The sequence below is a fragment of the Lactuca serriola genome, chromosome 7 (genome assembly GCF_051521515.1).
Source record: "Lactuca serriola cultivar US96UC23 chromosome 7, Lser_US96UC23_V15, whole genome shotgun sequence".
Taxonomy (NCBI): domain Eukaryota; kingdom Viridiplantae; phylum Streptophyta; class Magnoliopsida; order Asterales; family Asteraceae; genus Lactuca; species Lactuca serriola.
The window spans coordinates 154,763,255-154,790,771 of record NC_136414.1 but is presented as its reverse complement, the minus strand read 5'-3'; the positions used below and the strand labels follow the sequence as shown (position 1 = coordinate 154,790,771).

Genomic DNA, 27,517 nt, shown 5'->3' with positions numbered 1-27,517 from the left:
TAATAGCTTATAATTAAATAAGGCTTTTCATATATATAGTTTTTGCCGATAAAAAAAGTATATATATATATATATATATATATATATATATATATATATATATATATATATATATATATATCAGTCTGTTCCGATTTTACTAACGTTTACCGTGTCCCATTCGGTTCTTATCCGAAAACCACAAATTGAAAAACATTGGAATCGGGAACTGGCTCGGTTATAGGTACTTTTAGTACGGTCCTGGCCAATTCTGGTTTTTTATGGTCCGGTTTACGAAATAAATTAGTTGATCATTTTTTGAAAATTTATTCTGACACAAACATATCTAGTAGTTTTTTCAAATATATGTGTAATATTTCTAAAAGATATATATATGATATTTATTTATAAGTGTGTTATAATTATAATCCTATTTAATTAATAATTATTGCTAATAAATTAAAAATTAATTCAATTATGTATATATGTACATTTTATTTTGTTATAATTTTATGATAACATAATTGATAATATTATCGGAATGAAACAAGATAGAATATAGTTGTTAAAATCCAATTAGTAGTAGATGTGTGTTTGACAATATCTATAAGTTACAAAAAGGGAATATAATAGGAATATATTTTTTGGAGTAAAAAATGAGGTTGAGTGTAACATCTCAAAAAATAATAATAATAAAAATTAAAATCTCCGAAAACACCTCATTCATCCATAAAGTATTTACAAAAAACCAATGGTTCAAAAGCATTATTCGTAATCAGAGTATCCCATGCATCCAATAACATAAAATCCGAAGGAATGTGCAGGATCAGGTCTTTGCTTTCCCACGATCCTCTAAAGTACCCGAAACAATAACTAAAACTGTAAGCCAAAGCTTAGTGAATTCCATCAAAGTACCATCACACCACATAATAATCAAGACATGCAAATATGAGCCTTCACCCTGAATGGACCACCTCGCAGGGCTTATAGCCTATCTCGACCGCTCTACGGGCCTTCGGTCTAACGGGACCGCCTCGCAGAGCCTACATCCTATCCAAAATGCCTCGGGTGTCTTGGTCTTCAGCACAAAGCAGGACCGCCTCAACCCAACCACAATATGTCGACATATGTAACAAATAGAAACTAACACAAACCCAACAAATACATATATCATGCAGATCTACCAATCAGGCATATGCTAGCATAGTACTATCCTATAACTAGGATACATAATCTAGTAGGCCGATATTGGTGCCTTCAACCCAAAAGTACAATGAGTAAAACTCACCTCTCAGTCTGAACAAGATCCCTATCTATCTCTGTCTCCCCTATATGAATGGAGAACCTAGATTTGCGTGCCTCCTCCATCAAAACCTGACGCACACTGCCCCAATACGGAACCCAAACATGCCGGTACAGAGTCAACAACCCACGACTATCATAATCGAATGAAGCCACCTGACCCACAATACACTCACTCTGTCAGTGCTCTTCCTTCATAGCCTCAACTTGAGCCTTACGAATCCGCTCCAGCAGCGGAGCGATCACGGTCATCCTCAAACATATGTCTCTGATCGAAGTTGCGACCGCCTTACGACTGAGAGCATCGACCACCACATTGGCCTTCCCCGGGTGATAAAGGATCTCACAATCATAATCATTCACCACATCCAACCACCGATGCTGCCTCATATTCAGATTCGGCTGATCCATCAAATACCTAAGGCTCTTGTGAGATGTGTAAATAGTACAATGGACCCCATAGAGGTAATGTCACCAAATCTTGAGGGCGAAAATCATGGCCTCCAACTCTAAATCATGCGTCGGATAATTCGCCTCATGAGGCTTTAGCTGCCTCGAAGCATAAGCGATCATGCGACCCCTCTGCATCAATACCGGTCTCATACCTATGATTGACGCATCACACTAAACCATAAAATCCTCGAAACCCTCCGGCAGGGTCAAAATCGGTGCCTCACACAACTACTGTCTCAAGGTCTCAAAAGTTGCATGTTGCTCAGCCCCCCAGGAAAATGTAACCACATCCAACCACCGATGCTGCCTCATATTCAGATTCGGCTGATCCATCAAATACTTCAGGCTCTTGTGAGATCTGTAAATAGTACAATGGACCCCATAGAGGTAATGTCACCAAATCTTGAGGGCGAAAATCATGGCCTCCAACTCTATATCATGCGTCGGATAATTTGCCTCATGAGGCTTCAGCTGCCTCGAAGCATAAGCGTTCATGCGACCCCTCTGCATCAATACCGGTCCCATACCTATGATTGACGCATCACACTAAACCATAAAATCCTCGAAACCCTTCGGCAGGGTCAAAATCGGTGCCTCACACAACTACTGTCTCAAGGTCTCAAAAGTTGCATGTTGCTCAGGCCCCCAGGAAAATGTAACCACATACAACCACCGATGCTGCCTCATATTCAGATTCGGATGATCCATCAAATACTTCAGGCTCTTGTGAGATCTGTAAATAGTACAATGGACCCCATAGAGGTAATGTCACCAAATCTTGAGGGTGAAAATCATGGCCTCCAACTCTATATCATGCGTCGGATAATTTGCCTCATGAGGCTTCAGCTGCCTCGAAGCATAAGCGTTCATGCGACCCCTCTGCATCAATACTGGTCCCATACCTGCGATCGACGCATCACAATAAACCATAAAATCCTTGAAACCCTCCGGGTAGGGTCAAAATCGGTGCCTCACACAACTATTGTCTCAAGGTCTCAAAAGTTGCCTGTTGCTCAGGCCCCCAGCAAAATGTAACTGTCTTATTTGTCAATCGGGTCAAAGGAACAACTATCTTAGAGAAGTCCTGGATGAATCTTCGATAATAACCCACCAAACCAAGAAAAATCTTAATCTCAGATGGAGACCTCAGAACCTCCCACTGCATCACAACCTCGATTTTGGCTGGATCGACCAAAATAACATTTTGGTTGACAAGGTGCCCCAGAAACTGCTCCTCACGCAACCAGAACTCGCACTTGGAGAACTTTGTGAAAAGTCTCTCCCTCCTCAAAGTCTCCAGTACTTCCCTTAAGTGCTCCTCATTTTGCTCATGAGTCTTGGAATAAACCAAGATATCATCAATGAACACAATCACAGATCGATCCAGCATCAGTTTACACACGCGGTTCATGAGATCCACGAACGCAGTTGGAGCATTGGTAAACCCAAAAGGCATCACCACGAACTCGTAATGACCATAACGAGTCTGGAAAGCTTTCTTTTGTGCACCCTCATCCCTAACCCTCATCTAATGGTAACTCGATCGCAAATAAATCTTGAAGAACCAAGATGCACCCTGAAGCTGGTCAAAAAGATCATCAATCCGCAGGAGTGGATAACAGTTCTTTACCGTTACCTTATTCAACTCTCGATAGTCAATTCACATATGATAAGACCCATCCTGCTTCTTCATAAAAAAGATCGGTGATCCCCAAGGCGAACTGCTCGGTCGAATGAATCCATTGTCTAATAGCTCCTACAGGTGTGTAGACAACTCCTGCATCTCAGGAAGAGCCAACTGATGTGATGCAGTGGCTATCGGAGCCGCACCTGGAACCAGATCAATCCTGAACTCAACTTGCCTCTCCGGATGCATGCCAGACAAATCCTCTGGAAACACATCAGGATAATCCCACACAATCAACACATCATCCACAGTCGCCTTGCCCTTATCTCAGGTAGCCATAACATAGACGACATATCCGAAACATGTTGGATTAGTGTCTAAGTCCATAACTATTTTGGTATGTACTTGACCCGATGGTGCATGGTTCTTTTGGGTTGCCTTCACCAAAGCAACTTGATAAGATGAATTATGAAGAGAGAGAGAGAGAGAGAGAATTAATTATGATTTATTAATATATTATGAGAATAATATATTAAAGGAGAAATCATATTGTTTAATTAATATTGGTCAAGAATTAATTGGTAATTAGTTTTGTGGCTAAAAGAGATTAATTAAACTTAAGGGACTTAAATTGTAATTATAAGATAATTGCAATTGGGCTATAGATTACCTTATAATATAAGGTTGGACGAATTCTATGGGGAAACCCATTAGAAATCGTCCAAGGCTTGCTAAGGAAGGAGTCCATGGGTTGCTTAGGGCTTAAGCATCCAAATTAGGGTTTCCTTGTTAGATAACCCTAATAGCCTCACTATTTAAGGACCCCTTGGGCAACTGAATCCTTAGGGTTTCTACACATTTTTGGGTGTTTCTTCTCTTCTCTTATTCATTCTCTTGCTCTTGGTGCTTGTGAACCATTAAAGGAGTGACATTTATGACTCTAAGCTTTCTAAAGTCAATACAAGGAGGATTTGATTGTTATTGCTACATAACAATCAAGGTATGATCTAAAATCTAATTTATATGCTACATTGATTATCATATGCTAGATCTAGGGTTTATAGTCTTGGATGACTTGCATGTACAATAGAGAAACCTAGATCCAAGCATTAGGGTTTGTATGAGCACATAGGATATTCTTATAGCTAAAACCCATCAAAACAACCCTGTCGAAAAACGTGTATGGCCCTCACTGCTGAACATAATAACGGACCACACCGAGCTCTCTCTCCATGAACTACTAACTCTCCCCCACTTTGGGTTTGAATCTAGACCAACTGTTGCTCATAGTCGATCACAGCCCCATTAGGGCTTAACCAATCTATGCCCATGATAACCTTGTTCCCACGCAAAGGAATGGGAACCAAATCCACCAAATACTGCTCACTGAATAACTAAAGGATACAACCTCGATGAACCCACGCAACCTGAACAGACTTATCATTTGCAATCTCGACATCTAGAGGACAATCCAGCTCCCCCGGAGCTCCAGCAAACCTCTCGCTAAGTGCAAGCGATACAAAAGATCAGGTAGCCCCCGAATCAAACAATATCAACACAAAAATACCATTCACAAGGAACGATCCTAAAATAAAACACATAAATATAAGCATGTAATTCAATATATATAAAGAGAAGATACATACCCGTCACTACATTGGGAGCTGCACGAGCCTCCTTGGCTGCCAGCTGAAAATCCCTGCTCTTAACCACAGGTGTATATGCCCGGCCCTGACGGACGGTCAGTAATCCGAAGAGTTGCAGGAGCAGGTGCTGACATCGGTCCTGCTGCAACTAAACTCGAACAATGGGCCTTCTCATGGCCCCTCTGATTGCAATGAAATCAAATCAGACCAGATATCAGGGTGGTGGTGGTGGTAGCGGTACAATCCCTGCTAATATGACCAGTTCGGCCGCACTTGAAGCAGCCATAACCACCCACCCTGCACGCCCCATCATGCGTCCTATCACACTTGCCACAATGGCCAGACCTTGCTGGCCCTTCCCTCTCGCATCAACAAATTTGGGCCTCTTGCCCGAACCATCAACACTCGATACTTGCCACAGTGGGGTGTACTCGGATGTTGACCAGGCATGGGGGCTTTACCGCATACGCGTAGCGTACCACTTAGTAAGCCCAAAGTATGCAGTTGGATCATTTCCCAACTTATTAAGAGATTAATACTTAAGCCTTTATGTCCAAATTACATATCCATGCCCCAAATGTTGTCCTTGACCATAAAGTTTCCAACTTTATGGTCTTGCATGGCCATAAAGTGCTAAATACTAAAAACCCTAACCTCTTAACCCATTAAGACAACCAAACTCATGCATGGGGAAGAACTAATAGCCAAGATCATATTTTTATGCTTCTAGACCTCTCAAAATGTCTAAAAGGACAACTTAAGTGGGCTAGAGTATGTCATACTCATAAAGGTCAAGACTTGGGACCAAAATGCTTCATAAATCAAGAACTAACAAGATCTAAGGGAATACAAGTCAAGTTCAGAACTTTATACCTCTAAATGATGCCAAAAGATGATTTTATTCTAGATCTAAAGAGTCCCCCTCTTCCAAGGTGATCTTTTCTTCTTCCACTCTCCTTCAAGATTACTAAAATACACACACAATGCTTAAGAAGGCTCTAAATGGATTAGGGTTTGTGTGGGAGGTCGAAAGTAGGTTGGAGGCTGGTGAGGGAATGAGCCTTAAGGAGATAATGATGCTTATAAAGGGTCCAAACCCTAAAAATTAGGGTTTATGGATCAGGCATGTACACCCATCGTACGTGAGCTCGACCCCCAATTTATAAAAATGCCATTATGGGCCATTTTGCAACATTTTCATACATATGGGCTAAAATGCAAGCAATTTTCAAATGTAGGGTTAAAATTGAAAAGACCTTATCATCGGAATATTATATTGATAATGGAATATGGTTGGAAATGAAACACTATTTGCCCCATTTTTTACTCCATTTTTAAAGGAAAAAAAGGAGATAGGTTGGAGATGGTCTTATAAGAAAGTTTTGCATTCTCAAAAATTGGTCGCCAAGAGAAAATCGTGATGGCTTGGTACTCTGTAATGTACTCTTCCAAGAAGAAAGTGGGTGAAAAAAATGGAGAATATCAATCTAACTAAGTCGACCGTTGGAACATGAAAATGCTCTACAAATTATGAGAGATAGTTAGGTTATTTTATTCCCTTTATTGTATGTATTGTTTAGTTTCTCTCTCCTTATAAATAATGAGAGATGGTCATCCTCTTTAATAAATGAAGGTTTTTTTGACACATGTCAATCTCTCATGAGTTTTGAAAATTGTCATTTTGTGGTATTTTTGAAACAAATATTGTCCACTTGTCAATTTTTAATTTGTTTCAATTTTTAAAATTAAAGTCATATACTTATATATATGTAAAGTATTAAATCATCCTTAATAAATGAAGGTTTTTTTGACACATGTCAATCTCTCATGAGTTTTGACACTTGTCATTTTGTGGTATTTTTGAAATAAATATTATCCACTTGTCAAATTTTGATTTGTTTCAATTTTTAAAAGAGTAAATTACACGAATGGTCCTTATGGTTTAGGGTAAATTGCGCGTTTGGTCCCTAACTTATTTTTTTAACTCGGAAGGTCCCTACTATTTATTTTTGTTACGTGTTTGGTCTCTGTCTTACCTAAAAAGACTATTTTGCCCTTGAATTTTTAGTTTATTTAAATAAAAAGACCCCCAACCCCACCCCCTCATATTTCCTTACCTATTCCACCATTTTTTTCTATTTAAATAATAGTCTTTTTAGGTAAGACAGGACCAAACACATAACAAAAACAAACAGTATGGACCAAACACGTAACAAAAACAAACTGTAGGGACCTTTCGAGTTAAAAATATAAGTTAGGGACCAAGTGCTCAAATTACCCCAAACCATAGGGACCGTTCGTGTAATTTACTCTTTTTAAAATTAAAGTCATAATTATATAAATTATATGTAAAGTATTAAATATCATATATATGATACTAAATTGCAATAAATACGTTTACTTCCTTTCTTATTTTAAAAGTTGTATATTAAAAAATATTTTATGTTTACACTTTAATTTAATGTTTAATCTTTTTTAAAATCAACCCGTGTAATACACGGGTATCACACCTAGTGTATTAATGTAAGAGTGCACCAAAACGTAGTTCCTAGAGAGAGAGAGTGTGTGCTGGGATCTCTCCCACCAAGGGAGAGTTATCTCTCAAGATTTTCTTATTCCGCACAAACCGATTGTCAAAATGGGCTCCAACAACTGGTATCAAATTCGTACCTTGAAGGTTCAAACGACTATTTCAAGGGAACGACTCCCGATCGGTTTTCTTATCTTGATGATTTTTTCGATTTTTGAAAGAATTTCCGGGTTCAAAACCGGATGTACTTATGATGAGTTTTTCTATTTTTGAGTGTTGATTCAAGCTTTCAAGAATAAAAAAGTTGTTGTTCGTGCATTTTTTCTACTAAAAACCCGGGTTTGCAAAGTGTTTATGTTGTTGTTGAAGAAGAAGAAGAAAAAGGATGAAGATGATTTTTGTTGTTTAAAAATATTTGAAGAATTTGCTCCAAGCATTTTATTTATGCTCTGGAAATAGACACAAAATATTGGGTTTTTTATTGAAGAAAGTGGAGAATATTTCTTTGAAGATGTTAGCAGCAAGTTTTTTTTCATCTCAAGAGGTATGATGTTCTAGCTCTTTTGTTCTTAAATGTTACTGGTAGATCTTTCTTTGGATATCATAGATGTAGTTAACTTGTTTGGAAAAAAGACATTTGTCCTCTTTACTCTTTTTAGAAAGAGTACTCCACCTTTTATTTTCCTCCTAAAACAAAACCATCTGACTTGACTCATCCAATCACCTTTTGTCCCCATAAATCCCCTGGATGCTCAACCTTTTTCCTTTGACCCATGTCTTTTCCCCTTACTTTATGCCTTTCTCTCTCCTACTTTTTGTCATATTTTACCCTTTCCAATACTCCACCTCATCCCCACATGCCTTAGGAAAGATTCCCTTGGGTAAACATGAAGATTTAACCTCTTCGGGTTAAAAAAAATCATGAAAAATAGCCTTTTTTTTATCGTCAGCCCACTCATTCTCAGAGCTCAATACTGAGGACCAAAACTGAAAAAATTTGCCCTACCCGAGGTGCTAAAACCCATACCGAGGTCTTCTGAAGTCTTCGGGTGCGCAGCGTCTGCTGTGGCCATCATATGCGGTACTTTGTGCAACATCTGCAGTACACCGCAACTAGCTATACTCCTCACGAAGACATCTAACCGAAGACTTCGCATCCGGAAACTACTCCTTGCACCGCAGACATTCCCGTAGATTCTTCACTTCAGCCTCTTCGCATCCCGCAGACCTACCTGCAGCCCTTCGCCTCAAACCGCAGAAGTTGATCTTCACTTCACTCTTCGCGTCCCTCACAACCAACCCGTAGACTGATCCAACCCGCACAACCTGCATACCTTCTCACCCGAAGACCCCCCTCCTCAGTATCACTCCTTGGTAGCCATCAACTCTTACCCCTCTCAACTCGTAGACTACCTTCTCTTTCTTTTTTACCCCTCTCAACCTGCATACTACCTTCTCATTCTTCCTTACCTCTCAACCCGCAACCTCCTTCTTTTTCCTCCTCCCTCCTCGTGTTTCCTCCTTCCTCCTCAACCTTCCTCTTCTTTACTCCTCCCCTCTGATATCATCCCCCGCCTCGAAAATTAGCCCCTCTCGGGCATATCTTTTTTTAAATTAACACTCATTAATTTTTTTAACACTATTTTTTTACACCATTTTTTTTATTTAGCTAATTTTTTGCTAAAACCCAACACATACCTTAGCCTTTTATTTTTTATTAAAACCAATTTATTTCTTTCTTTTATTTTAAAACCAATTATTTTTTTAATACCAATTTTTGCCACAACCCAACCTATGATAGTCACATTGGATTACTTCTTGCTGATTATATTGGAATAATTTTATTATTCTTTCCATGAGGATTAATCCATACCGCAGTCGGACATCATATTTTTCTTCGTGAGGATTGCACCGCAGTTGTGTCTGATCAACAAAATTGTTCCGCAACCTTCGCTCTACGGGATTTTATGACTTGTCGCTCTTTATCTTCGGTTGACGAACCATGTATCTTGAGCATGCAAACTTTATTTTTTTTGAAGACCACTTTAGGAGTTCCGACATCTCAGTTTGGGTACATCCGTATTTATCAACACAACAAAGATTTTTTCATGCAAAGTTATTATTTGTTACTTTTGTATTTGTTCGAGCAGTTTTCAGTGACAAAATCAACCGGCTATAGATGACCGAAGAGTATTTATTTTACTCTCGTTCTCGTGTTTTATCGAGACCCTTCATACATCTAGGGAGAGCATGCAAAGCTTTGGGTACCCGACACTCTCCATCCAGATGATTTATTCATTTTTGATATCCGGTCATTGGTTATCAAAAATAGGGAGAAAATATTATGTTATCATCCAGATGTGATTTTATGATTGTTTGAGTTTGGGTTTTTGAAGACCTCTAAAGACGATGATTTATTTAGTTATGCGATGTGACACCGATTTTTGGCTTTTACAGATCAAATTTTTGGCATTACTAGATGTTTACCGGATCCAGATTATTTATTATTCAGACTCTACCACAGGATGTTTCATATTTTTAGTAGATTATTCTTTTGAAGAATTTTAGGTGTATTATGATTCGAGAACTAGAGATGTTTCAGAATTTTTGATGCCGAAGTGTGATTTTATTGGATCTTCTACTTGATCATTGTGGTTATGACTAGTTTGAAGATTTGGATCTTATTTTTCTGCCTCAAGAGTGGTGACCTTGAAGCCGAAGACCTTTATAGAGACATTTCAGCATTTGGTTCTCATTATGTTTCATTTTCATTACAACACTTGCTAGTCGGTTACTGTGTCTTTTAGCCTTTTATCACTTTATTTGTATCCCTCATCATTTGCGAGCATTTAGGGAGAGAATGTTGGAGCATAGAAATGCTCTACAAATTATGAGTGATAGTTAGGTTATTTTATTCCCTTTATTGTATTGTTTAGTTTCTCTCTCCTTACAAATATAGAGAGATGGTCATGTATTATTGTAAGAGTGCACCAAAAATGTAGTTCCTAGAGACAGAGTGTGTGGTGGGATCTCTCCCACCAAAGGAGAGTTATCTTTCCCAACCCATGTTGTTTATGTGATATTTTATTTCTCTCTTTCTAGTAAATTATGTGATTACTCATCTTTTATGTTCTTCATATTTTTACGATTGTTAAATCTCAAGATGTTCTTATTCCGCACAAAACGATCGTCAAAATGGGTTCCAACACCAACCCACTTCAGCTTGGACTTGATTATCAGCTTTCTACCAACATCCTCCTTCATTAGGCCACACACATACACACACACACACATACACACTCTCTCTCTCTCTCTCTCTCTCTCTCTCTCTCTCTCTCTTTCTCTCTCTCTCTCTCTCTCTCTCACACACACACATACAAACATAGACGCACAATCACTTTCTCTGTCTATAATTATGGATGAAGTGGGGGAGACAAGGGATAAATGAATACTATAGAGAGAGTGAGAAAGAGGGAGAAAGAAAAAGAGATTAATGTATTTATTCGAGAGTAGTGAGTTGGAAGGTGTCAGTTGGGCATGTCTGATATCTTGACAAGGATTAAGTCGCATCCTACTCCTCGGTGGTGGCGATGGTAGCCTTTGGTGCCAACAACATGGTGGTTGGTGGTTGGTGGTGGAGGTTAACATCTTTCCAAACCTCTTCCATTATTCTAGTGGCATTTGACCTTCTAATCTGGTTCACGGATAATGTAACGTCTCACTTTTTATAAAAAAATTTCATTTTTAATTTAGATAAAGCATTTTTTTCATAAAACCCAAGTCAATAAAATCATAAGTATCAAATATAGTTATCCTAAAATATCAAAGTATCAAAACATGAGAAATCACAAAACTGCAGGTGGATGTGTACAATCAAGTCTTCGCCTTCCCAAGATCATCTGAAGTACCTGAAACACATTTAATCCACATCTGTAGGCATGAAGCTTGGTGAGTTCCCCAAAATATCAAATACAACACATCATAAATAAACATTTATACGTTATCAGCAACCCTGTGGATTATCAGCAATCCAAATGTGTTAACAATACGCTCGGTGGACTAGCAACACGTCCGATGGGCTAACAACACGCCTTATGGGCTAACAGCAACCCTGGACTATTAGTAGTGCCAATGGGTTAACTGATGGGTTTTAGCCATAAGAACTTTCCTATGTGCGCATGCAAAACCCTAATGCTTGGATCTAGGCTTTCTAATAAACATGCTTTGAATCCAAGACTTCTAATTTACTAATTAGGTTAAACAAGAACATTAAAACAGATCTAGAATCATACCTTTGAGTTCCTTGTTGATCTTGAGGTCTTGGAGCTTCTAGAGTCACAAATGTCACTCCTCTAATGGCTTACAAACACCAAAGCAAGGAGGATGATTTTGGAGAGAGGAGAGGGGAGGAATTCGACCAGAGTTCTCTTGCTTTTTCAGAAGTGTCGAATTCCCTATGCCATGGGGTCTATTTATACTTGTAGATTCCTTAATGATTACAGATAAGTCCCTATCAGATAATCTTCTCTTAAGGCTATCCAAATCCATTCCTAGATAACTCTAATGGACGATTTTAGCTATCCTAATCCTCTTAGAATTCGTCCATAGTATATCCAAATGGATTTACAGTTTAAAGCTTAACTATCAAACAATTGACAGTTTATACCCCTTTATTTAATTAATCTCTTTAAGTCACCAAATTAATTCTAATTAATTCTATGACTTATATTAATCAAATAACAATATATTATTCATTATATTATTCACATAATATATTAATAATATTTACTCTCTCTTAATAAATCATCCTATCAAGTTGCTATGGTGAAGGCAACCCAAAAGGACCATGCACAACCGGATATAGTTACAGCCTTAGACACTATTCCAACAGTCTCCCACTTGGATAAGTCTAGTAACTATACTAGTACAACTTGGTTTGCAATCATAGCTCTCAAAGACGCTGTCAACTCTGATCTAATCAATCTTGTCCTTTAGATAAGGGAACGTACAGTCCTCTGCTAGATATCATGCTGACAATCCTATGGAATGGTTAGTCAAGCATTTAGGTTTCTCGATCTCTGATTTATTCGACATAGAACTTAATCGAACATATCAATTCAGTTCTGACCGGGCCCGACACATAAGTCAAATCAAATCATCGAGCGGCCGAGATATCGCTTTTACCTTCTTAGATAAAAGTTACAGATAAACTTCGACTTATATGCATTTACTTATTCATTAACCAACTATACACAACAATACGTTTTATAACACCAAGTTACTGATGCGTTTTCGCATTATCAATGTACAATCAATTAACAAATAATAAACCATATATCTAGGTTTTAAGACTATATGATATTATCGTCTTGCGATCACCTTCTATATCGTATTCCACAAGGTGATTCCAGCAAGCGCGGGTTTATTCCAATGCTCAAAACTAGTTCATAAGCACTCATGAACGTTGTAGCAATCCTTTGCTATGTCTAACACCATTTAGACATTCTACACACCAATTCATGACAATCTTCTTTCATATCTACTCCCAACATATGAACGATTGTGGACTATTTGAATAATTCGATTATTCCTAATAAACTCAATTATTTTGGAAGTCAAAACATGCAAAGTGAAACAATAGCTAAACAATTAACATAAGATAGTATCATTACTCATAAATAAAACTCCTTTATTTAATCATCAAATGTCAATTTACATTTATCTATTACACGTTTCTAATACTATCTAATCTATGCTAATATCATCCTTCAGCCCAATACTCCTAGCATGCTGTAAGTGCTTAACCCTACTCAGTCCCTTCGTAAGCGGATCTGCTGGGTTATCTTCTGATGATATCCTCTTTACTACGAGTTGTCCTTCTTCTACACGATGTCTGATGAAGTGATATTTTCTGTCGATATGTCTTGATCTACCATGATCCCTTGGTTCCTTGGTTAAGGCAACCGCACCTTCGTTATCACAGAAAATCTCCATTGGCTCCTTTATGGCAGGTACGACTCCAAGATCACTGATGAAGTTCTTTAGCCATATTGCCTCCTTCGACGCTTCGCTCGCTGCAATGTACTCTGATTCGCACGTTGAATCAGCTACGGTTTCCTGCTTGGAACTTTTCCATGTCACTGCTCCTCCATTTAGGGTAAAGACCCAGCCCGACTGCGAACGGTAGTTGTCCCTGTCGGTTTGAAAACTGGCGTCACTATACCCTCGCACCTTCAAGTCATCACTTCCTCCGAGGACTAAGAACCATTCCTTCGTCCTCCGAAGGTACTTAAGGATATTCTTCACCGCTATCCAATGGGCTTTGCCAGGGTTCCCTTGATATCTGCTAACCATGCTCAAAGCGAAAGCTACATCAGGGCGAGTACAAGTCATGGCGTACATGATTGAGCCAATTGCGGAAGCGTATGGTACTCGGCTCATTTCTGCTATCTCAGCTTCGGTACTCGGACTTTGAGTCTTACTCAATTTGGCATTACTTTGTATTGGTAATTCTCCCTTCTTTGAGTTTTCCATACTAAAACGTTTCAGTACCTTCTCCAAGTAAGTGTTCTGACTAAGTCCAATTAGTCTCTTACTTCTTTCTCTCACTATCCTTATTCCCAAAATGTAAGAAGCTTCTCCGAGGTCCTTCATAGCGAAGCACTTCCCGAGCCAGGACTTAACTTCCTGCAGAGTCGGGATGTCATTTCCTATGAGCAATATGTCATCAACATATAGGACGAGAAAGCTTACTATACTCCCACTGGCTTTGACATATACACAAGACTCGTCTTCGCTTCGTACAAATCCAAACTCTTTGACTTTCTCATCGAAGCAAAGATTCCATCTGCGAGACGCTTGTTTAAGTCCATAAATGGACTTTTCAAGCTTACACACTCTATTCGGATGCTTCGGATCCACAAACCCTTCGGGCTGAGCCATGTAAACATCCTCAGCCAGCTTCCCATTAAGGAAAGCGGTCTTGACATCCATTTGCCAAATCTCATAATCATGAAATGCGGCAATAGCTAGCATCACTCTAATAGATTTAATCTTCGCAACTGGTGAGAAGGTCTCATCATAGTCAACTCCAGGAGTTTGAGTAAAGCCTTTCGCAACCAATCGCGCTTTATATGTGTGTACGTTTCCATCCACGTCGGTCTTCTTCTTGAAGATCCATTTGCACCCAACGGTCTTACGTCCGGGCACAAAATCAACCAAATTCCAAACTTGGTTATGATACATGGATTGGATCTCGCTATCCATTGCCTCTTTCCATTTTGCAGACTCCGGGCCTGCCATGGCTTCCTTATAGCTATTAGGTTCATCAAGATTTACTAGTGTTCCATCACTAATATACGTGTCCCCTTCGGTAGTAATATGAAAACCATAAAACTGGGGTAGAACTCTAACTCTATCGGAACGTCTAAGAGGTAAGGATTCGTCAATCGGTTCAACCGGAGTTTCCTCCTCGGGTTGAGTGCCAGCGGTAGAGGTTCCTTCATCTATCGACTCTTGAATCTCTTCAAGTTCGATTTGCCTCCCACTGTCTCCTTGGCTTATGAGTTCTCGCTCTCGGAAAACTCCTCTCCTTGCAACGAAGACAACATTGTCCTTCGGTCTATAGAAGAGATATCCAAAGGATGTCTGCGGGTAGCCGATGAAAATACATCGCTCACTTCGAGGTTCAAGCTTGTCGTGAGCATCTCGTCTTACGAAAGCCTCGCAACCCCAAACCTTGATATGTGCCAACGAGGGAGCTTTCCCTGTCCACATCTCGTGAGGTGTTTTGGCAACCTTCTTAGTAGGGACTCGGTTAAGGATATGGGCGGCAGTCTCTAAGGCATACCCCCAAAAAGAGATTGGTAGTGAAGCACGACTCATCATAGAGCGAACCATATCCAATAAGGTTCGATTACGCCTTTCTGCCACACCATTTAACTGCGGTGTCCTAGGAGGCGTCAATTGCGAAACTATTCCACACTCCTTGAGATAGTCGTGGAATTCAAGACTTAGGTACTCTCCTCCTCGATCGGATCGAAGCATCTTGATTTTCCTGCCCAATTGATTCTCCACTTCATTCTTGAACTCTTTGAACTTTTCAAAGGTGTCTGACTTTTGCTTGATTAAGTAGATATACCCATATCTACTATAGTCATCGGTAAAAGTCACATAGAAGCGGTTCCCATCCTTCGTGGTTGATCTAAACGGTCCACATACATCGGTATGTATTAGGTCCAATAGACCCTCGCCCCTTTCACAAGTACTTGTGAAGGGCGACTTAGTCATCTTTCCAAGCAAACAAGACTCGCATGTGTCATCTTCCCTAAGGTCGAATGACTCCAACACTCCATCCTTTTGGAGTTGGGCTATGCGTTTCTTGTTGACATGTCCAAGACGACAATGCCACAAGGAAGCTTTATCCATACTAGTGGAAGAATCAATATTCAAGACATCATTTCCTAAGTTATCAACAATCATAACGGTTTCATATATTCCATTACATGGTATAACTTCAAAGTAAAAGACACCATTTAGATAAGCCAAAATAGAACCATTCTCATTATTAAAAGAAAATCTAAATCCTTGTCTATATAAACCATGAAATGAAATGATGTTTCTTGCCATTTCTGGCGAATAGCAACAATTGTTCAAATCTAAAACTAAACTATTCCTAAGCACTAAGGAGTACACTCCAATCTTGGTCACAGGCGACGATCTTCTGTTCCCCATGATTAGATTGATCCTTCCTTGCTCCACATCCCTACTTCTTCTTAGTCCCTGCACATTAGAACAAATGTGATAACCACAACCGGTATCAAGAACCCAAGAAATAGCATGATTAGAATCGTTAGATTTGATTGTATATATACCTGCGAAAGATGGCTTGATCTTTCCTTCTTTGATTGCTTGCAGGTAATCCGGGCAGCTTCTCTTCCAATGTCCTATCTTGTGGCAGTGGTGGCACTCTGCCTCCTTCGGGTTAGAGCAGGGCTTGGCGGGATCAACTTTGGTCCCACTAGAAGAGGCACCATCTCGGGCTTTCACCTTGCGATGGTTCTTGGATGAAGCTTTCCTCTTCTTTCCCTTCCCTTGTCCAATAGCCAAGACAGGAGCAGCGGGCGGATTGGGAGTGGGTGCAACAGACTTGTCCTTGAAGTTGCTCTCAGCAACCCTCAAGAGACCTTGGAGCTTGCTTAGGGTGACCTCTTCTTTGTTCATGTGGTAGGTCATCCTAAATTGGTTGTACATCGAAGGCAAAGAGTGAAGCACCATGTCGATCGCCAAGTCTTCACCGAAGTCAACATTTAACTTGCGGAGGCGGTCAACATACCTTTGCATCTTTTGCAAGTGCACGGTAAGTGATTCTCCATGACCCATCTTCGCGGAAATCATGTTAGTGAAAATCTCGTACCTCTCTTGTCTCGCGTTTTGGTGGTACCTCTCCAATAAGTCTTGATGCATCTCGTACGGGTACATGTCCTCGTAGGACTTTTGGAATTCGGAGTTCATGGTGGCGATCATGATGCAATGTACCTTCGTTGCATCTCGCTCATGAGTTTCAAAGGCGGTGATTTCGGCGGGAGTAGCAATTTCGGGGTTGATTTTCTCGAGCTTCTCATCGAGGACATACTCTTTATCCTCATAGCGAGCAATGGTGCGAATGTATCTTATCCATTCGCTAAAGTTCGTTCCATCGAAGGTGACCTTTTGGCAAAGGCTCATCAATGTGAAAGAACTAGCAGCAGCGTTGTTTGTGTTCGACATCTACAATTAGAAAAGGACAAAGATAGATTTGAATAAGAATCCCTAATTATCACCCAATAAGAAAATTAGGGCTAGGATCCAACAATAACATTTACATACTAGAAAAGGGATGCCGTAATCTAACATGCAAATAAATTGAAGGTAAGTGAATGACGATTCACTAATTCTCCATCAAAAGCTTACACTATTAGTCCTAAGTGTTTTTGAGAATTCCTAGGTTCGGATGAGATTCATTGAATCTATTCAATGGCATGTTTAAATCTCGATATGCCCCTCTTGTTTGTGACTGGGATGCCGAGGATCACAAAGCGGGTGTGAATTACCATGCAAATTCACATGGCGCCTTCATTGTAACAATCACCTATTCGACGTGCCGGTAAACCACACACGCTCCATCGAACTATGATAAACAACGAATCACCCTTTGCCACCTTCGCTTAGAACCAATTAGTGTGCCGGTAAACCACACACGCTCCACCAACATCTTAGCAAGGTGCAAAGTGTAATTTCATGGGATTGCATCAATTCACTTTTCCTAAAGTAACTAGGATTGGGAATTTTTTTTTTTTAAAATGTGTGTAGTTACTTTGTATTTCTTATTATACTTTTAATGAGAGGATGAGGTTGCCCTATCCTACCCGTTCGGCTAACGACCCTCCACCAATCAAGCAAGCGGTGGGTGTGAGTGTACACCCATTAAGCGCCATTTTATAGGCCGCAACCTTATACCCACCTTATAGACCGGCTTCGTGAATGAGGCCTACTAACGGTAAGACTAGCATTTAGTTATACATATATATTATTCTAGTAATATCATATTAGTATAGGGTTGTATTTTAAAACTTTTAAAATCTAGGGTTTGAAATTTAAGTTGTCTAAATTAAAGCTTTTAATCACAAAAGTAAATTTCAAAACATGAGGGTAGGTTTTAAACATTTAAAACATGGAGGATCAAATAACAAATAATTCCAATTAACAATTAATATCCTAATTATCTATATTTGATTTATTCAAGATTTCTTTTTAAGATAATTACCAAAATAATTAAAATAATTAATTAATTATCATATAAGGAAATTAAATATTTAATTAGTTGATAATTACCCTTAACTAGATCAAGATAATAGTCATATTTATCAGAAAAACGAATTAATGTTGATCTAATTAGTTTATGGTAAGTTAAGATAAGATAAACACAAAGAAATCCCGAATCTGGCCATTCCTGACGCCTGGACTCGCCGAGTGCACAAATGGACTCGCCGAGTCAGGCCTACTCGCCGAGTCCACTTTGAGACTCGCCGAGTCCATGACTCAGAAACCAAAAATTCGAATTTTGCAGGTTTGTTTCAGTTAATCAAGCAACAATTTACAGAAAACCAAGCTAGGCTCTGATACCACTGATGGGTTTTAGCCATAAGAACTTTCCTATGTGCGCATGCAAAACCCTAATGCTTGGATCTAGGCTTTCTAATAAACATGCTTTGAATCCAAGACTTCTAATTTACTAATTAGGTTAAACAAGAACATTAAAACAGATCTAGAATCATACCTTTGAGTTCCTTGTTGATCTTGAGGTCTTGGAGCTTCTAGAGTCACAAATGTCACTCCTCTAATGGCTTACAAACACCAAAGCAAGGAGGATGATTTTGGAGAGAGGAGAGGGGAGGAATTCGACCAGAGTTCTCTTGCTTTTTCAGAAGTGTCGAATTCCCTATGCCATGGGGTCTATTTATACTTGTAGATTCCTTAATGATTACAGATAAGTCCCTATCAGATAATCTTCTCTTAAGGCTATCCAAATCCATTCCTAGATAACTCTAATGGACGATTTTAGCTATCCTAATCCTCTTAGAATTCGTCCATAGTATATCCAAATGGATTTACAGTTTAAAGCTTAACTATCAAACAATTGACAGTTTATACCCCTTTATTTAATTAATCTCTTTAAGTCACCAAATTAATTCTAATTAATTCTATGACTTATATTAATCAAATAACAATATATTATTCATTATATTATTCACATAATATATTAATAATATTTACTCTCTCTTAATAAATCATCCTATCAAGTTGCTATGGTGAAGGCAACCCAAAAGGACCATGCACAACCGGATATAGTTACAGCCTTAGACACTATTCCAACATTAACAACATGCCTTGGAGATATCAGCAACTCCGCATCACGTATAACAACAATAACAAATAAGACTTAGTTAGTCTAACATGCACACTATGACATAGGTAATAGTAATACATTCAGAAGACTCACCTTACGGATATCAACTAACCACAGTAGCTCTCACACAGTGTAAACCATTACTATGAGACACCTAACAACAATAAAAAGGTACATTCTCAGTCTACACCCTAAAACCCTTAAGTTGACCAAAAGTCAATCATGGACAAAAGTCAACGATCAAAGTCAACATCAGCAGGTCTCCACGTCATAGGCACTCCAAGACAAAACAATTAGGCAACCCCAGTCGCCACGTCGTGGCGACTAAAATGCCATGTCATGGGATCTGGGCTCCCACAGCTTAACAGATTCAACTTTCAATCTATTAAGCCATCATTTCCCACTTTCTAGAGAGCTTCATAAGGCCTAATACATAACAAGGATGGATGCTTTTCAGTCATGCATGTCCAATGCATGTATAAAGCACAAACTTAGGTCAAAATGGAGAAATAACACCAAAAGCTCGTGCATGGCCACCCAAACTTTAGATCTGATACTCTCAAACACATATTTTTTGTTTATATCAATTTTTTGTTTATATCAATTTTTTGTTAAAAAGGTAAAAGTTAAAAACGACTAATGCTCTAAATTTAAAGTTCTTATGCAATGACTTTTTTGTATACAATATTTTCTTGATATAAGACATTGCTATCATGATTATACGAAAGTTAAAAATGACTTTTTTTTGTTTAACACTATGTGAAATAACTTTTAGCTTTAGAGTTTTTGTATAAAGTTAAAATTTAAACTCATACTCTCAAACAATTTTTTTATTTTTTTATTTTTTTATATCGATTTTTTGTTAAAAAGGTAAAAGTTAAAAATGAGTAAATGCTCTAAATTTAAAGACTTACGCAATGGCTTATTTTATACGATTGTTTGTTGATATAAGACATAACTATCATGATTCCACGTAAGATGGATTATTTAAAATGTGTTTAATTTCTTAAAGATATAAAAAACTAAAAATAAAATAGAATGTATACGTAATCCTAATTTCCTAAATATAAATGGCCTAATTTCAATTTAACGTTCAGCAGTAAAGATGTTCATATAAAGAAATAAGTGTAACTCCTAATATTTGCTAATATCTACATTTTAAATTGAATTAAAAATCATGTTGTTTTTGTAAATTTGTAATCCTCAATTATTTAGTTTTTTTAGAGGTCATTAATTAAAAATTCATAATTTTGTCTCAAAAGTAAAAGCATAAAAAGTTAAAAACGACGTACAATAACAATGGCAGGGCGTCAGAGTGCAGAGTGCACGCCATTTGAATATACACTGTTCATCTTTACCAACTAAACCGACATTCAAGCAAACCGATAAATTGGATAAATTCTTTCATCCCAAATATATAGACACATTCGTACGTATATCACCTCAAATTTCTCCTTCACATCATCAATGGAGGCAAGGATTCTGTTTCTCTATAACTGTCATGTATGTATTTTTGGTTTCATCAACAACAAGCTAAAGATGCTACTTGAATTTTGCAGAGAATCAAATTTGGATGCAATGTGTTGTTGTTCGCAACTTTCTTCGTCGCAGTTTTCGTGATCACCTACGCTGCAGCACTCAAGGTCGATTTTCGAACTGGTGAATGTTTTGGAAGGTATTGTTTATGGCTAATTAGTTGAACTGATTTGAACTTTGGATAATCTATCAGGAAGGACAAACCTGCGTAAATAATCAAAACTGTGACTCAGGGTTACATTGTGAGGCTTGCGTCGCTGACGGAAATGTTCGTCCTCGGTGTACTCGCGTTCAGCCTCTCAGTCCTTTCTCTAAGGTATATATTAGTATGTTATGCGTGTGAAAATCATTGTGAATGTGTGTTTGTTTGATGTGATTAAGTGTGATTACAGGCGAAAGGATTGCCATTCAATCGATACTCGTGGTTAACGACGCACAATTCGTTTGCTAGATTGGGAGAAACGTCAGTTACAGGCTCTGTTGTTCTAGCTCCGACGAATCAGCAGGATTCTGTTAGTTCTCAGCTCGATGTAAGCTTCTCTCTCTTTTTTCTTCAACTGATGGTAGTAATTCTAGGCAGAAATAAAGCTTTGTTGTTTGAGTAATTTGATTTTAGGCTTGTTTAAGTTATATTGTTTAGGGATTTAACGATCTTTTATGACTATCATGTATTTTTTGTACAGTTCTTAATTGATTCAATATCAATTTAGGGCTTACAAACGAATCATTTATCATATTCACAGATATAACCAATTTAGTTAGGTGATGTGGGGTATGAACAATTTAAACCCAAAAAAGTGTTTCCTTTCTCATTGAATATAGTATGTAACCTACCAACCACATGGAAGTATAATGAAGGAAGGTATATATGCCTTCAAAGGTTAGATGAAGTGCATATAATAATAACATAATCTCTCATGCTTGTCTTTGTTTAATAATTATGCAGTTGTGCTAACCCTCATGGAGACTAACATGGGTAAAGTAGTTAAATAATCTCAAATAAAATATAGTGCTCATTATTATATGGTTTCCCTACTGGAAAATGAAGTTAGTTTTGTGTTTGACTTAATTAAAGAATGACATAACAAATTTAACAACACCTTATGTTTTATAACAACCTGTTAAAAAATAAAAAGCCCATTAATAATTATCTGCTTACTTTCTTTACAGAATGGTGTGAGAGGGTTGATGCTTGATATGTATGACTTTGAGAATGACATTTGGTTATGTCATTCCTTTGGTGGAAAATGCTTCAATTACACAGCTTTTGTAAGTATTTAATTAACAACTTACCGAATTTCTAACATGTCAAAAACAATTTAACTTAAATAAGTGACCTTTTGTCTTACTGTTTATCATCAGCAACCTGCCATTAATGTTCTGAAAGAGATTCGAGAGTTCTTGGAAAAGAATCCTACTGAAATTGTGACTATAATCATTGAAGATTATGTTACCTCTCAAAATGGTCTAACTAATGTCTTCAACAATGCTGGTTTGAGAAAATTCTGGTTTCCAGTAGCTCAAATGCCTAGCAATGGTGGTGATTGGCCCACAGTTGACTTTATGGTCAAACAAAATTTCCGTTTAGTGGTTTTCACTTCCAAATCTTCTAAAGAACGCACAGAAGGAATTGCATATCAATGGAAATACATGGTTGAGAATCAATGTGAGTTTAAAACATCTCCATTTCCTAACTTTCAAACACTCATATATAACTCTATTTGTTTTATAATCATAGAAGGGTAAAACGGTCATTTCCTCTCCTTCATTTAGTCCAAAGAAACATCCTTTTGTTCACATATATTAAGACACTAACTTAACTCTTGTGAAAATTGATGAAGTATTGTGAAATTTGTTTTTTTGGAATGTAAGGGTAAAATGGTCATTTAGTCTTATTCAGACGGTATATTCATTCTATAAAGGATACAAAACAAACCTTATGTAATATGTAAACAACGGGAGAGATAATAAAGTGGTGTATTATGTATAAACGAAGATTGTTTCAAGTTTTTGAACTCGATGAAAGTAAATGACCATTTTACCCCTCAGTTAACGGACTTTGAAATTGCAGATGGAACGGATGGGATGAAAAGTGGTTTATGCCCTAATCGAGCTGAATCCCCTACCATGAACACTACATCAAGGTCACTTGTTTTAATGAACTATTTTCCTGATACACCCGATTTTACCCAAGCTTGCAAAGAAAATTCAGCCCCATTAATAAACATGATGAACACATGCCATGATCTAGACCATAAAAGGTGGCCTAATTTCATTGCTGTTGACTTCTACAAGGTATTCACAATATTTTCCAAATATACCCTTGTAATGTTGGTTTTAGTTATATAGCTGAATGTCCTTTTATGTGATTTTACATTTTCCATCTAGTTTATGCAAACCTTATTACAGCTCACTTTAATCTTAAAAGAGTAAATTACAAAATTGCCCCTGTGTTTTTATTATTATTTTAACTGTGTTTAGTCTAAAATTGGTTTTATTTTTAGATTTGGTCCTTGTTTCGAGGTTTCACATGGGTTTTGTCCTAAAAGAAGGAGCAAAATTGATACAAAACCTAAAAGTAGGGATCAAAGTTGAAAAAAAATCATTTTTGGAGTAAACAGGGAAAACTCACAAAGCATAGGGGCCGTTTTTGTATTTTTACTTTTTATCTAGAGTAAATTGTAAAACATGGTCCTTTTGCTTTTTGAGTTGTACTGTGTTTAGTCCTTATTTCAAGGTTTAATATCAATTTTTGTAACTAGAAACTTTGAAATAAGGACTAAATTGACATGAAAACTTAAAACAAGAACCAAAACCAAATAGAAACCTTGAAATAAGTACCAAATTTGCAAAATATTTCAACTTTTAGACTAAACATGATAAGAATGACCATTTCTGTAAATTATACTAAAATTGATTTGAAACCTTAAAAGAGGGCCAGCATCAGAAAGCCCTGTGGACGAAAATAGATATAAACCTTAAAATAAGGACCACAATTGAAAAATATTTCAATTTCTGACCAAACACGTTAAAATGACATATTTTGTGACTCACTTTAAAATTTAAATCGAAAGGTAAAATACAAAAATGGTCCCTGTCTTTTTCTGACTTTTATAATGTTTAGTCCAAAACTGAAACATATTTTGAGTTTTGGTCCATGGAACCTTGAAATAAGGACCAAAATTGAAAAAAAAATCTCAGTTTATAACTAAACACAATAAAAACCAGAATGCTAGGGACCATTTTTGTAATTCTTTTAAATATACATGACACATGTGAAAAAAAATGTAAATTTTTTTCAGAGGAGCAATGGCGGGGGTGCACCTGCGGCAGTAGATATGGCTAACGGGCAGTTAGTTTGTGGTTGTAACAGTATTTCAGCATGCAGGGTAATCACTTTCAAACTTAAATTTTTTTTTTTTTAAAATTTAAATAACTTAAAAAATTTAATTATTGTGCAGCCAAATATGACATTTGGAGCGTGTAATATCCCGGAGGCGGAGGTTGCTCCGGTCACAACTAAAGGAGGGAAAAGCACGGCGGTCAAGGCTGGTCAACCGTGGCTGTTTCTTACAGGTTTGGTGGTGTTGACTTTGATTTTGTCTTTGTAAAGGACTAAAGGTAGTTAAAGCTTTAGAAATATTACACGTCAGCGACTTGCCTACTTTTTCGTATGTCGTTTTAACTGCTTTTTAAACACACAAAATTGAATTAGTGATTGAATTGCATGTGATTAGCGAATTTGTGAATTGTGAAGTGGTTTTTTTTTTTTTTTTTTCTTAAAGTTTATAATGTTTTATTATTGTAAATTATTAATTTAAATTTTATATTTAGTTGACATATATTAATTTCTTCTAGCATTTACGTGAGAAGATTGAGGAATGTAATCCGTTGATCTGTGTTTTGAGATGGTAAGATTACTTTTGTTAAATAAGAAGGATGAGGGAAATACAAAGATGATCGAGTGATTAGATAGAAACCAACTATGAATAAAGCTAAATAAATAGGGACGTCAACTGGGGCAAACGGGATGGGGATTGCATCCTCCACCCACGCCCCCAAAAAATTTATGTTCCTCCGCCCCCGCCCCTGAAATCTCCATCTTTTCCACCCCCGCCCCTGCCCCTGCCCTCAAATTCCTCTTCTGACCCCCGCCCCCGCCCCCGTAAACATATACATATAAAAAGTTTTAAAAAAATACATAAATACGTAAAAATTGATATAATTATGTAAAAAATATGTTTATACAGTAGATACAAATTTTGAGAAATCTATAGAAAAATCTCAGTATTTTGGAAAAATTAACGATTTTGTTAGATGACTTGTTGAACAGGTCAAAAGGGTTAAAGTGAATATATTAGTCGGTTTTTTAGGCTTTTCTATTCAAAAAATTAAATAGTCGAGACTTTTCTTTTAAAAAAATAAAGAACTTTATTAAAAAATTTCTCAAAATATTGAGAGTTTTCTGAAGATATTCCTTTTCCGCAAACAAAACCATTGTTAAATAATAAAAAGATTTCATGCACAATAAATATCATTTCTAAGCAATAAAAACCAAATATCAAAATGCAACGACTTCTAATCACTCGTAGTCAATACTATAGAAAAACTAGTAAACAAACAAAGTTAATATCGAATTTCTAATTTGTTACAAATAAAACAATTTTCTTAAAGTTATTAGAAATCGACTTCCTCGACTTTCTTACGCAAATGTGAAAATCAATGCCTCGACTATCGATGTTGACAAGTTTATTCGATATGGATTTAATACAAGACCGCATATGGTAATCGCCGACTCATTTATCATAGTCAAATTTTGTATGGACAAAACATCTAAAATAACCAACTCACAAATTAAATAAACAAATAAAAAACTAGAATTTAATAAAAAATTTGAGTAAGTTATACGAATGATCCCTATGGTTTGGGGTAATATGTACGTTTAGTTCCTATTTTTTTTTTCTTAACTCGGACAGTCCCTAACACTTAATTTTATTGCACGTTGGGTCCCTATTAAACATAAAATTATCATATCATCCTTATTATAATTATTATATGTTATTATAATTATAATATAAATTAAAAGAAATTAAAAAATATTTGATAAATTAATGGGTCCTACACCAAATTTCTATTCCACCAAGTTCACCCCCTCCCTTCATCCTCTTCTTCCATTCTTTACTTCGACAACTCATCATCTTCTCTAACAAGACCATTGCTAAATACAAACAAACCATATAATATAATTAAAATAAAGTCAATCTAAATTAAGACCGACCAGAATATGTTTATGATTTTTTTTCATGAACATGGAAAAACCATAAATTAAGAATGAATCCATCATATGCAAAAAAACCCATACCATATGTTTGATTTGCATACCCTCCTTACTCTGCAATTTCTAGTCGGTGACTCCCTCTAACCTGATGACCCTCCTCGTCTGATTGATCTATTTCTACTCATCTCTTTAGTTAGAGCTTTGATCAGGGCTTTTTACATCGGAACAACGAAGGAGAAGATGAAGTTAAAACATCATTTTTAAGTAGAAACAACTCAAATAGACAATGCATGCAACTACCCTAGACCATGTCAATCTCGAAAAGTTTAATCTCACAACGATAAATGACGGTAGACACTTTAGGGGTCTCCTTTTAAGTTGCTAGAGAAGGTGGGTCTCCCATATCTATATATCTTTAGGAGAAAGGGTCTCCTTTCTTCTATGTCCGGGTAAGTGGGTCTCCCACCATCAATTTAGGAACTAGGTAGCCATGATCCCTAGCCCCACACAAAGGGGTAGAGAGCCCACATGTACACATACAAATTATCTAAAAATCTACTTACAACAACTCAACAAGCAATGGATCTAGAACAAGAACACATAATTCACCTATCCAAATATGTATGTACAAATAGGATGCCAAAACACTTTCAAAAATAGATATTTACCTTTTGCTATCAAATCACTTTCAAAATAATTTTTCATGAATGCAAACAAGTATATGCACATGTAAGCAAATAGCAATTAAGTATATGTTAGATAGTTTTCAAAACACAAGATCAATAATAAGGGATATATGCTCCTGGTAACTCAAGATGAAGATCAAAATGGTAGTCACACACATAAAACCAAAACTAACGTACCCCCCCCCCCCCCCCTAAAATCACATTATCAAAATCATGTCCTTCAATCAATAAGGACGTCCCTGGGTCATAACTAAAATCATTTTGTAAGGAAAACACAATTTGCACGTTTAGTAGACAAACAATATGAATACATGTATAATATTGCACTTAAGGGAAATCAGAAGTCAAGGTACTCATATAATGGGAGCACGTGTTCCAAAATAAAAGTACTCACGTTAGTCCAATACTAACAACACCAAATATCTTATACACTTGAACTACACTCGTTCAAACTTCAAACTTCTCAAATCAATCATCTAATATCATCATAAGGTGTTAAATGACTAAAATACTCTTATATGGGTAAACTCATC

At 37.2% G+C, this 27,517-nt stretch overlaps 1 protein-coding gene across 1 annotated transcript; it reads left to right on the top strand.

Moving 5' to 3' along the window:
• The first annotated feature begins 20,822 nt into the window (after positions 1-20,822).
• Positions 20,823-24,769, top strand: LOC145063057 (PI-PLC X domain-containing protein At5g67130-like). The gene is made up of 9 exons (XM_079010653.1): positions 20,823-20,957; positions 21,044-21,127; positions 21,214-21,336; positions 21,413-21,550; positions 22,191-22,289; positions 22,383-22,686; positions 23,092-23,315; positions 24,323-24,409; positions 24,482-24,769. Exons 1-9 carry the CDS (start codon positions 20,952-20,954, stop codon positions 24,629-24,631), a joined length of 1,215 nt encoding a protein of 404 aa, XP_078866779.1. The 5' UTR covers positions 20,823-20,951; the 3' UTR covers positions 24,632-24,769.
• Positions 24,770-27,517: the final 2,748 nt, after the last annotated feature.

Coding starts and splice junctions, on each gene's coding strand:
- LOC145063057 (XM_079010653.1), top strand. Junction 21,128..21,213: donor CCTACGCTGCAGCACTCAAG/GTCGATTTTCGA, acceptor ATAATCTATCAG/GAAGGACAAACCTGCGTAAA. Junction 21,551..22,190: donor CTGTTAGTTCTCAGCTCGAT/GTAAGCTTCTCT, acceptor CTTTCTTTACAG/AATGGTGTGAGAGGGTTGAT.